Below are 12,280 nucleotides of genomic sequence, written 5' to 3'. Positions count from 1 at the left end.
AGCCGTTCTATCCCCACCTGTAGAGGTGACATAATGTGACCATAGATCACTGACACAATAGGACTAATGTAATAGCCTACATTAACATTTCTCTGTAGGCAAGGTGACATAATGTAACAAGCCGTTCTATCCCCACCATAGAGCACTGACACAATAGGACTAATGTAATAGCCTACATTAACATTTCTCTGTAGGCAAGGTGACATAATGTAACAAGCCGTTCTATCCCCACCATAGAGCACTGACACAATAGGACTAATGTAATAGCCTACATTAACATTTCTCTGTAGGCAAGGTGACATAATGTAACAAGCCGTTCTATCCCCACCATAGAGCACTGACACAATAGGACTAATGTAATAGCCTACATTAACATTTCTCTGTAGGCAAGGTGACATAATGTAACAAGCCGTTCTATCCCCACCATAGATCACTGACACAATAGGACTAATGTAATAGCCTACATTAACATTTCTCAGTAGGCAAGGTGACATAATGTAACAAGCCGTTCTATCCCCACCATAGATCACTGACACAATAGGACTAATGTAATAGCCTACATTAACATTTCTCTGTAGGCAAGGTGACATAACGTAACAAGCCGTTCTATCCCCACCATAGAGCACTGACACAATAGGACTAATGTAATAGCCTACATTAACATTTCTCTGTAGGCAAGGTGACATAATGTAACAAGCCGTTCTATCCCCACCATAGAGCACTGACACAATAGGACTAATGTAATAGCCTACATTAACATTTCTCTGTAGGCAAGGTGACATAATGTAACAAGCCGTTCTATCCCCACCATAGATCACTGACACAATAGGACTAATGTAATAGCCTACATTAACATTTCTCAGTAGGCAAGGTGACATAATGTAACAAGCCGTTCTATCCCCACCATAGATCACTGACACAATAGGACTAATGTAATAGCCTACATTAACATTTCTCTGTAGGCAAGGTGACATAATGTAACAAGCCGTTCTATCCCCACCATAGAGCACTGACACAATAGGACTAATGTAATAGCCTACATTAACATTTTTAGGCTCTGTAGGTTCTATCCCCACCATAGAGTGACAATAGGATAATGTAATAGCCTACATTAACATTTCTCTGTAGGCAAGGTGACATAACGTTCTATCCCCACCATAGAGCACTGACACAATAGGACTAATGTAATAGCCTACATTAACATTTCTCTGTAGGCAAGGTGACATAATGTAACAAGCCGTTCTATCCCCACCATAGAGCACTGACACAATAGGACTAATGTAATAGCCTACATTAACATTTCTCAGTAGGCAAGGTGACATAATGTAACAAGCCGTTCTATCCCCACCATAGAGCACTGACACAATAGGACTAATGTAATAGCCTACATTAACATTTCTCAGTAGGCAAGGTGACATAATGTAACAAGCCGTTCTATCCCCACCATAGAGCACTGACACAATAGGACTAATGTAATAGCCTACATTAACATTTCTCTGTAGGCAAGGTGACATAACGTAACAAGCCGTTCTATCCCCACCATAGAGCACTGACACAATAGGACTAATGTAATAGCCTACATTAACATTTCTCTGTAGGCAAGGTGACATAATGTAACAAGCCGTTCTATCCCCACCATAGAGCACTGACACAATAGGACTAATGTAATCACTGTTAGTGATTCACTGATAAAATAAGAGTCATTTTACCACTGAATCAACCCATGTTATCAAACATACTAGCACTGCCAGTCAATGTACAATAGGGTAGGGTACATAAGAATACTGATGTACCAGTTCAAATACCTGACTGTTATTTGATAATTAGCCAGAAAAAATCGGCTCATACCCAACGGTGCATACATAAAACAAGTGTCAGACCAGTTCCTTATCACAATGACTAATATGACTAATATGAAAAGAATGCTACCAAACAAGCTGCCTGTAGTAGCAGAGCAGGTCAGAAGTTGCTACTTATTGTGAATGGATAAAACAAGCTTGCCCACACTGTTTACATCATAGAGAACATCACATCCAACATGATCCATAATGTACGTAAAAACATATAATAACCTATAAATAACACAACTACCATTTTAAGGGAAATGCTACTGAAGAAGTTACATAAATTACAAACAGACATACACATGGCTGTAAACAATAATACTCCAGTATAGTTGACCAGCACTTGGCATCATCAGAATGTAAGCCTGGGTTCCCGCTGTGTCATCTCCTCCACCTCTTCTGGGCTGAGCTCATTACCTCTCAACCTAGAAAGAAAACAATTAGTCTTTGGATTAGAGACCTTCTTAAGTGATTAGAGATCCAATCTTCACATGTATGGGGAGGCATAGGAGACTACAGCATACTATACTGTATGTATAGGACATAACACTTTGTAAATTACATTTCTCAGCCAGTATATAGCTGTCTAAATTATCAAAGCATTATGTTAACATACCACACTGCCTTCACACTAGTGTTGCTTTCAAGAGCCAGTATTAGACACTCCACACCTGTTCTTGTGATGCAGTTTTTGGTTAACCTGTGGTGGGCATGAGAGAGCAGGGTGAAAGATGTGTTTAGCACAACCACAAATCTACTGCACAACCACAACTATCAAAATGTCAGTTGAGGCAAAGCGGAATGTGAGTAGCTGCAAAGTCTTTTTCAGTATTCAGGATGTGCTATCAATATACTCACCACAGCTCCTCTAGCGTACTGTTCTTGATGAGTGGGGCAAGAGCACATGCTCCTGCATTGCCAACACCATTGTCTACCAGGCTGCCATGAAACATACGTCTGACAGTAAGATTTATTCCTATGTGGAAGTATTTGAATGATAACAGGGCTGTCTGGACATATAGTTGCCCATGATAGTATGGATGTGTTAGTAGTGTTCATGTTTCATTAGTCTAACATTACCTGAGCCACACCAAGGTTTGGCTGTCTTTGAGAGCATTGGCAATGGCCTCTGCACCTTTATCACCAATTTTATTTCCCCAAAGCCTAAAAAACAGAGAGAAGATTAAAATTGTCAACCAGATATATTATTACAGCATTGTGATAGGCATAAAAACAACTTTGTAATTCTCAGAGAGATAGTCTGCTTCCTACCCCAAGAACTGTAGTGACCGATTGAACCTCAGTCCCTCCGCCAGTTGCCCTGCCCCTGCTGCTGTGATGTTATTGTTTCCCAGCCTGCAATGCAAAGTCAGAGAAAGTGTTCGATTGAATATGGTATTAGCGATTGCTGTGTGAGGTAACATTGTACAGTATCATATATGGTGAGAGTTGAAAAATATCCTCACCTTAGAGAGAGAAAATTCTGTTTCATCTTCAGGAGGTGAGCGAAGCACTCTGTGCAGGCATCAGTTAGCTTGTTGTTGAAGAGCCTTTCAGAGACATTAATCCAGATCAATATAGGTAATAACCTCATCAGTTTTCTTTTTGACATCTGCATATTTGACATAGCCATAGCATAGCTTAGCTATAGGTCTCCTGACAGTGGAAAATAGATTTGGCCATACTCACGCAATCTTCTGAAAGCGCTCACACTGGATGCCTTTTTCAATCAATTTACGAATTCCCTCATCTGATATGTTATTGTGTCTCAGGCTGAGGGAGTGAAATAAAAATAGTCTTATTATTAGGCTTTAGTTTAGTGTCCTGCGTGTTGTGTTAATCCCATAGTGAGTGCCATAGTAAATAGCATGGTAAAGCTTTCCACACTTACTATACAGAGTGGCATACATGCAGGCAAGGCAGCAGCTGCTCCACGCCAACGTCTCCTACATAGTTGTAGTCTAGCTGAAGCCCCACAGGGTTCCTAAGGTGCTGGAGCACGTAGGCCAGTGCAGTACACTCCACAGGGCCTATGTTACAATAGGTCAGCTTCAGGTGTTCCACCTCTAGCTTAGCCATAGTGTATCTGGCGATCCTGCTGTCCTGCATCTCATGGATGCACTTGATGAGCCACACGAAGCCCGGCATGGCGTGCATGCTCTTCTTCTCCCCCTCCACGGGCCGAGGGATGGATTTAAAGTGCTTCTGCATGCCTTTGGACAGGCACGTCACCACCTGCTTGGACTTCCTGTCCAGAGTGGGCCCAGGGCAGGAGAGGAGCAGCAGGCTACGGTGGCGCTGAGCCAAGAGCCCAGACACAAAAGTAGCTGTTATCTGGAGGTTGGGGGTCTCTGCTGCCTTATTGGCCTCCTTCAAGGCCCCTTCTTGTTGGGTCAAGCAGTGCCCCAGACACGCCCTGTGAAAGCCAGGCTGTTGCTGCCTGTCCTGCGGCTGAAAGAGCTTAGGGATGGTGGAGCGGTCCGAGTTATTGTTCAGTACAATGTAGAGAGCAGCAAAGAAGCACTGCATGGTAATGTGCAGGAACTCGTAGTGTTTGCAGTTAGTGGAGGAGGAGAGGTCTTTACTACGGATGAGGAACCCCATGCAGATATCTTCCTCGGTCACCCCACACTTCTGTAGCTCTGTGCCTGTGAAGATGTAACAGGAGGCCCCCAGGCCCTCCATGGCTAGCTGCCCCAGATGCAGGGCAGTATCCTGGTGCTCCTGCACCCATCCTATCCCCATCGTGTTCCTCTGAGAGGCCCGGCGCTGGAATAAGTGCTGCAGGATCATGAGGTAAACATCTGTGATGGTCTGGGGACTGCCCTCTCCCTCTCCACAGCCCAGCAGCTCCTTATAACACTTGGACACAATCCAGCAGAAAACCGGGATGTGACACAGGCCCAGTAGAGCTGTGTTGCTTCGTAGACACTCCAGGACCCTGGTGGCCACCGTCGGGTCGCGATGATACTTCCTCACGAAGCAGTCGATCCCGCCAGGCGAGAAGCCTTTCAAGAAGACTTCCTTGCGAAGGTACCGCTTCAGGGTGGGACCCACTGCCTCTGGCCGGCTGGTCACCACCTTAGGATGAGGACAAACTTTATTGTCCCTGAGGGGAAAATTGTCTCTATACAGGAACTGCTTTATACAAAATAAACACTATACATTACCCAGTTGACACATACACAATACATACATTGCACATAAAAATGCTACACATCTCATTTAGCCGTATACATAAAACATACCTTCCTCACCCCCTTCATGAGGGATCCCTGCAGCAAGTTGAAGAGCAGGGTGGGGACGGGGGCACGCTGGGTGGGGCAGCAGTGCCTCTGCTCTGAGTCCGAGAAGCTCTGCATGAGCTCGTCCAGGCCGTCGAAGGTGAAGAGGATGAGGTGCGGATGGTCCAGGATGAACTGAAAGATTCGGTCCTGGTCCCCGTCCGGCCAGCAGCAGTGCAGGAACAGCAGCTCTCTGAGAGACAGCTCCCTCTGTTCCGAGCTCAGCCTGCGGCAGCTGAAGGAAAAGAGGAGGAAGAAATCATGTAGAGCCGCCCCCCTGGCCCAAAGGAGGTGCAGCCTCTGGAGAAGGGTGCTCTTCCCACTGCCTGCCTCCCCAGAGACTAGCACAGTGTCAGCCTCCTGGTTCAGGGTGCCCACCAGGCCCACCACGTCCTCCAGCCCCAGAGCACCAGTCTGGGGCTGGGCCTCACTGCCACCCTGGGCAAGCTCCAGCTGACCCTCTGTGTAGATGTCTTCTAGAGACAGACTGCTGGTTCCTCCATACGTTCTGAGGAAATGTGACTGGGCCGACACAGTGCTGCGCAGCTTCTTCTGATAGGACAAGCACTCTGCAGCAGCACACAAATAATAAGAATGTTTGAAATACACAGGACATCATAGCAAACAAAATAATATCTAAGAAGTATTAGTGTAACAACTATGTGTTAGTGCTGTATGCAAATGACTTGCAAGTAGCCGTGTGACTTTTAGTGCTTTGTGATATAATACAGTACCTTTGGGAGGAGCCTCTTGGTTAGATGGTGGGGGATGGTCCTCTGTTTGCTGAAAGTATTGCAGTAGGACCTTTGCTGCAGGCTCCCCCTTTGATCTGACTTGGTCCAGTAGACGCCTTGCCTACATGACAAAGAAGTCAATTAATTCACATTCACCCCTACTATCTGAACCTAAATAACATGTCTACTTACAAAAAAAGTCAAAGGACAGCATGACCTGTTTGGATTCAAAGATGTGCAAACTGGAACTTAATTTCCGGGACAGGGACATTGTGTAATATCATAGTACTCTACATCATACCAGAAATGTAGATATAAATAAAGCTGTTATACTGGTCTCAGGGTGCGGCTGGTTACCTGTTGTGAGGGGGTGTACACAGTTAGCTGCACTTCATCGCAATCAGATGGTGTAAAGCTGCCCGTATGCAGCAGGACCTCCAGAGCTCCTTCAATATGGTCCCTTAGCCTCCTCACCAGATCAGGCCTGTCTGTCTGGAGGGTCTGGATAGCTGTACCATGTAGTTCTTTTCTATCATCTCTTGTATTTTCTAGATTGGCAGTACGACAGTTTCCAAAAGAGAGGCCAGCTCTTTGGGCCTCAGGGAGGACCTGGTTGAAAGCAATACAATTAAATAAAAATGTAATCATCTGTATCTATGTAATGATTTGAATCCATGTAATGATCTGTATCTTCAATGATCTGTATCTATGTAATGATTTGTATCTATGTAATGATCTGTATCTTTAATGATATTTATCTATGTAATGATCTGTATCTATGTAATGATCTGTATCTATGTAATGATCTGTATCTTTAATGATCTTTATCTATGTAATGATTTGTATCTATGTAATGATCTGTATCTATGTAATGATCTGTATCTTTAATGATCTTTATCTATGTAATGATCTGTATCTTTGTAATGATTTGTATCTATGTAATGATCTGTATCTTTAATGATCTTTATCTATGTAATGATCTGTATCTTTGTAATGATTTGTATCTATGTAATGATCTGTATCTTTAATGATCTTCATCTATGTAATGATTTGTATCTATGTAATGATCTGTATCTTTAATGATCTTTATCTATGTAATGATCTGTATCTTTGTAATGATCTGTATCTATGTAATGATTTGTATCTATGTAATGATCTGTATCTATGTAATGATTTGTATCTATGTAATGATCTGTATCTTTGTAATGATTTGTATCTATGTAATGATCTGTATCTATGTAATGATCTGTATCTTTAATGATCTTTATCTATGTAATGATCTGTATCTTTGTAATGATCTGTATCTATGTAATGATTTGTATCTATGTAATGATTTGTATCTATGTAATGATCTGTATCTATGTAATGATTTGTATCTATGTAATGATCTGTATCTATGTAATGATTTGTATCTATGTAATGATTTGTATCTATGTAATGATCTGTATCTATGTAATGATTTGTATCTATGTAATGATCTGTATCTATGTAATGATTTGTATCTATGTAATGATCTGTATCTATGTAATGATTTGTATCTTTGTAATGATCTGTATCTATGTAATGATTTGTATCTATGTAATGATCTGTATCTATGTAATGATTTGTATCTATGTAATGATCTGTATCTATGTAATGATTTGTATCTATGTAATGATCTGTATCTTTAATGATCTTTATCTATGTAATGATCTGTATCTTTAATGATCTTTATCTATGTAATGATCTGTATCTTTAATGATCTGTATCTTTGTAATGATTTGTATCTATGTAATGATTTGTATCTTTAATGATCTGTATCTTTGTAATGATTTGTATCTATGTAATGATCTGTATCTTTAATGATCTTTATCTATGTAATGATTTGTATCTATGTAATGATCTGTATCTATGTAATGATCTGTATCTATGTAATGATTTGTATCTATGTAATGATCTGTATCTATGTAATGATTTGTATCTATGTAATGATCTGTATCTTTGTAATGATTTGTATCTATGTAATGATCTGTATCTTTAATGATCTTTATCTATGTAATGATTTGTATCTTTGTAATGATCTGTATCTATGTAATGATCTGTATCTTTGTAATGATTTGTATCTATGTAATGATCTGTATCTTTAATGATCTTTATCTATGTAATGATTTGTATCTATGTAATGATCTGTATCTATGTAATGATTTGTATCTATGTAATGATCTGTATCTTTGTAATGATTTGTATCTATGTAATGATCTGTATCTTTAATGATCTTTATCTATGTAATGATTTGTATCTTTGTAATGATCTGTATCTATGTAATGATCTGTATCTTTGTAATGATTTGTATCTATGTAATGATCTGTATCTTTAATGATCTTTATCTATGTAATGATTTGTATCTATGTAATGATCTGTATCTATGTAATGATCTGTATCTTTGTAATGATCTGTATCTATGTAATGATCTGTATCTTTGTAATGATCTGTATCTATGTAATGATCTGTATCTTTGTAATGATCTGTATCTATGTAATGATCTGTATCTATGTAATGATCTGTACCTATGTAATGATCTGTATCTTTGGGACATGGCAACTGATTTGTAACGCTCAACATTTTTGCCGAGTGGCTTTTTACTAAGATGATACGTTAGGAACACCTGCTTTTTCCATGACAGGTGAATCCATGTGAAAGTTATGATCCCTTATTAAATTCACTTCAATCAGTTTAGATGAAGCGGAGGAGACAGGTTAAATAAAAAAATGTAAGCCTTGAGACAATTGAGACATGGATTGTATGTGTGTGCCATTCAGAGGGTGAATGGGCAAGAAAAAAGTTAAGTGCCTTTGAACAGGGTAGTAGGTGCCAGGCACACCGGTTTGAGTGTGCAAAAAAGTGCAATGCTGCTTTTCACGCTCAACAGTTTCCTGTGTGTATCAAGAATGGTCCACCACCCAAAAGACATCTAGCCAACTTGACACAACTGTGGGAAGCATTGGAGTCAACATGGGCCAGCATCCCTGTGGAATGCTTTTGGCACCGTGTAGAGTCCATGCCCTGACAAATTGATGCTGTTCTGAGGGCAAAAGGGGGTGCAACTCAATAGGTGTTCCTATAGAGAAGGTGTTCCTAATGTTTTGTACATAGAGTGGGGAGAACAAGTATTTGATACACTACATTTTGCAGGTTTTCCTACTTACAAAGCATGTAGAGGTCTGTAATTTTTTATCATAGGTACACTTCAACTGTGAGAGACGGAATCTAAAACAAAAATCCAGAAAATCACATTGTATGATTTTTAAGTAATTTTTATTTTATTGCATGACATAAGTATTTGATACATCAGAAAAGCAGAACTTAATATTTGGTACAGAAACCTTTGTTTGCAATTACAGACATCATACGTTTCCTGTAGTTCTTGACCAGCAGGGATTTTGGCCCACTCCTCCAAACAGACCTTCTCCAGATCCTTCAGGTTTCGGGGCTGTCGCTGGGCAATACGGACTTTCAACTCCCTCCAAAGATTTTCTATTGGTTTCAGATCTGGAGACTGGCTAAGCCACTCCAGGACCTTGAGATGCTTCTTACGGAGCCACTCCTTAGTTGCCCTGGCTGTGTGTTTCGGGTCATGCTGGAAGACCCAGCCACGACCCATCTTCAATGCTCTTACTGAGGGAAGGAGGTTGTTGGCCAAGATTTCCACCTCCATGCTTCCCAGTTGGGATGGTGTTCTTGAGGTTGTACTCATCCTTCTTCTTCCTCCAAACACGGTGAGTGTTTGGAGGAGTTTAGACCAAAATGCTCCTTCTCCCATGACCTTCTCCCATTCCTCCTCTGGATCATCCAGATGGTCATTGGAAAACTTCAGACGGGCCTGGACATGCGCTGGCTTGAGCAGGGGTACCTTGCGTGTGCTGCAGGATTTTAATCCATGATGGCGTAGTGTGTTACTAATGGTTTTCTGAGACTGTGGTCCCAGCTCTCTTCAGGTCATTGACCAGGTCCTGCTGTGTAGTTCTGGGCTGATCCCTCACCTTCCTCATGATCATTGATGCCCCACAAGGTGAGATCTTGCATGGAGCCCCAGACTGAGGGTGATGGACCGTCATCTTGAACTTCTTCCATTTTCTAATAATTGCGCCAACAGTTGTTGCCTTCTCACCAAGCTGCTTGCCTATTGTCCTGTAGCCCATCCCAGCCTTGTGCAGGTCTACAATTCTAGCCCTGATGTCCTTACACAGCTCTCTGGTCTTGGCCATTGTGGAGAGGTTGGAGTCAGTTTGATTGAGTGTGTGGACAGGTGTCTTTTATACAGGTAACGAGTTCAAACAGGTGCAGTTAATACAGGTAATGAGTGGAGAACAGGAGGGCTTCTTAAAGAAAAACTTACAGGTCTGTGAGAGCCGAAATTCTTCCTGGTTGGTAGGTGATCAAATACTTATGTCTTGCAATAAAATGCAAATGAATTACTTAAAAATCATACAATGTGATTTCCTGGATGTTTGTTTTAGATTCCGTCTCTCACAGTTGAAGTGTACCTATGTTAAAAATTACAGACCTCTACATGCTTTGTAAGTAGGAAAACCTGCAAAATTGGCAGTGTATCAAATACTTGTTCTCCCCACTGTACATCAGTAATGAGTCTGTTCAAAACATGCTCATACATCCTTTAGAACGGCATCACCTGTGAAGAGCTGTGCCTACATATCTTACCTGTTTGAAAGCAGCCAGAAGCAGTCGACAGGTCTCATCTCCCTTGGTGTACACCAGATCTAGTAGCACCCTTGTGTTGGCACACAGACCACGGCATGGTACCAGTACATTCTGGTAGTCCTCCCAGAACAGCATGCCCCAGGACAGGAGTAGGTCCAATACACTCTCCAGACCCTCAGAAGAGCCACCACAGCACAGGGCACGCAGCAGCTCTGCTCTCTGCCTCAGGACCAGCTGCCGGGCACTCATACAGATGTAGGATCTTAATTTGAGCCAGTTTGCTACAGCAGGAAAATAATCTTGCAGCAATAGGAAATGTGAATTATTATGTGGATTATAATTAATGGACATTTCAGTAGGGGTGTTAAATATTTTGTTAGGGAAAATCAAGTCTAAAAATGCACACAGGCACAGCTTCAAGTCTGCCACCATCATGCCACACTCACATGATTTACTCTCATTTCCTCTGTGATGTCAAGGAATAAAAATAAATGTATCACCAAAAAGGGAAATGTATGAACACAATCCAAAATTGATCACAAATTTCAATACGATTGACTTGGAAAAATACAGATAAAGTCAAACAAGTTTAGAGAAGGCAAAGAGATAGCTAATGTAATATATTGAATTGTGCATAGAGAGCGTGTGAGTAACAGGTGAATCCAAAACGTGATGATAAGCCTCAAAGGAAACTGTGGCACCTGCATTTAACTTTACATCTGTACTAGATAAAATTGTAACTTACGTTTCAGCGGGAGACTTGTCTGACTTCTTCGAGATCATCATCTGTCTACTCGAGTCCTGGGAAACAGAATGGTCCACGCAAATGGTACAGGCAGAATCGTCAACTCCTGTCTCTTCCTCATTCCACAATTCGTCATTCCTCATTTCGCTAAATTGCCCGCTGTAAATGATGTCTTTTTCCTAAACCATTTAATAACGAATCGATAAACATGTTAACTTATTATTTCAAGGTGAAGCATTTGCAAGTTCTCTAAAAGTATTGTATTATTGAGCGCTATTGAATTATGAGAAACCACATGTGAATGTACCTTTTATTTACAGGGAAAGTGAAAGTGACATGTCAATTAAACGTTTAGAATTTGTTTAAATACTGGCTCTTTATTCCAATGATTAATGTCCCTTCAAATAGGTCTGTTAGAGCCCCACGTATTTTGCACAAAAAAAAAAAAAATCAGTTTGTAAATGTTGAGTTTCCATAAACCTCGCGCGCAATGTAGATGTCAAAGAACGCGCAGTTTGGGGGTAGAGTAGTGGGTGAAACCATTCACTTCAGGAAAAGGGGTGATATAAATAAAGTTTCCTTTCATTGTGCGTTGCTGAATCCATACGAATATTTGCTGCCATTGTAGTAAGGTTGGCAATACGAGAGGTCTTCGGACTTACCATTTTTGTATAATTTTCTTTGAAAGAACAACTAGTGGGTTTTAAGTGCTTCTCCCCTGTTTGGGAAGTTGGTTTGTCCGCTCCTGAGTCTGAGATAGATATTCTGAGAGCAGTGAGGGTGTGGCTGTGACCCTCCTGTCAATGCCTGTCATCAATGTTTGATATATTTTACTGCAGATAAAAAGTCCTGAAGTGTGGGTTTCCGTGTGCCTTTCTTCTGGGGGCTACGTGAAGTTGGTGACCCGGATCTACAAGATCAGCCATCGCCAATCACAGCAGTGCTCCAGAGAAGAGGACTACACCTGCCGTCAAC

The 12,280-nt window shown here is 41.3% G+C and overlaps 1 protein-coding gene across 2 annotated transcripts; it reads right to left on the bottom strand.

The window, feature by feature from the left end:
• Positions 1 to 1,997: 1,997 nt before the first annotated feature.
• On the bottom strand, positions 1,998 to 11,810 carry nod2 (nucleotide-binding oligomerization domain containing 2). 2 transcript variants are annotated; one of them, XM_065012038.1, is made up of 14 exons: positions 11,613 to 11,810; positions 11,306 to 11,484; positions 10,561 to 10,859; positions 6,220 to 6,471; positions 5,863 to 5,983; positions 5,093 to 5,697; positions 3,736 to 4,925; positions 3,534 to 3,617; positions 3,311 to 3,394; positions 3,117 to 3,200; positions 2,925 to 3,008; positions 2,703 to 2,783; positions 2,461 to 2,544; positions 1,998 to 2,269 (listed from the first exon to the last, which is right to left on the bottom strand). In XM_065012038.1, the coding sequence occupies exons 3-14, from the start codon at positions 10,807 to 10,809 to the stop codon at positions 2,197 to 2,199; spliced, it is 2,991 nt and encodes a 996-aa protein (XP_064868110.1). In that variant the 5' UTR covers positions 10,810 to 10,859; positions 11,306 to 11,484; positions 11,613 to 11,810; the 3' UTR covers positions 1,998 to 2,196. The 2 variants fall into 2 exon arrangements, with proteins under 2 accessions (XP_064868110.1, XP_064868109.1); XM_065012037.1 differs by having other exon boundaries at positions 10,561 to 11,484.
• Between the last annotated feature and the right edge of the window lie 470 nt (positions 11,811 to 12,280).

The sequence above is a fragment of the Oncorhynchus nerka genome, linkage group LG27 (genome assembly GCF_034236695.1).
Source record: "Oncorhynchus nerka isolate Pitt River linkage group LG27, Oner_Uvic_2.0, whole genome shotgun sequence".
Lineage (NCBI taxonomy): Eukaryota > Metazoa > Chordata > Actinopteri > Salmoniformes > Salmonidae > Oncorhynchus > Oncorhynchus nerka.
Note: the sequence above shows the minus strand (reverse complement) of the source record. Positions and strands in the feature narration are given on the sequence as shown.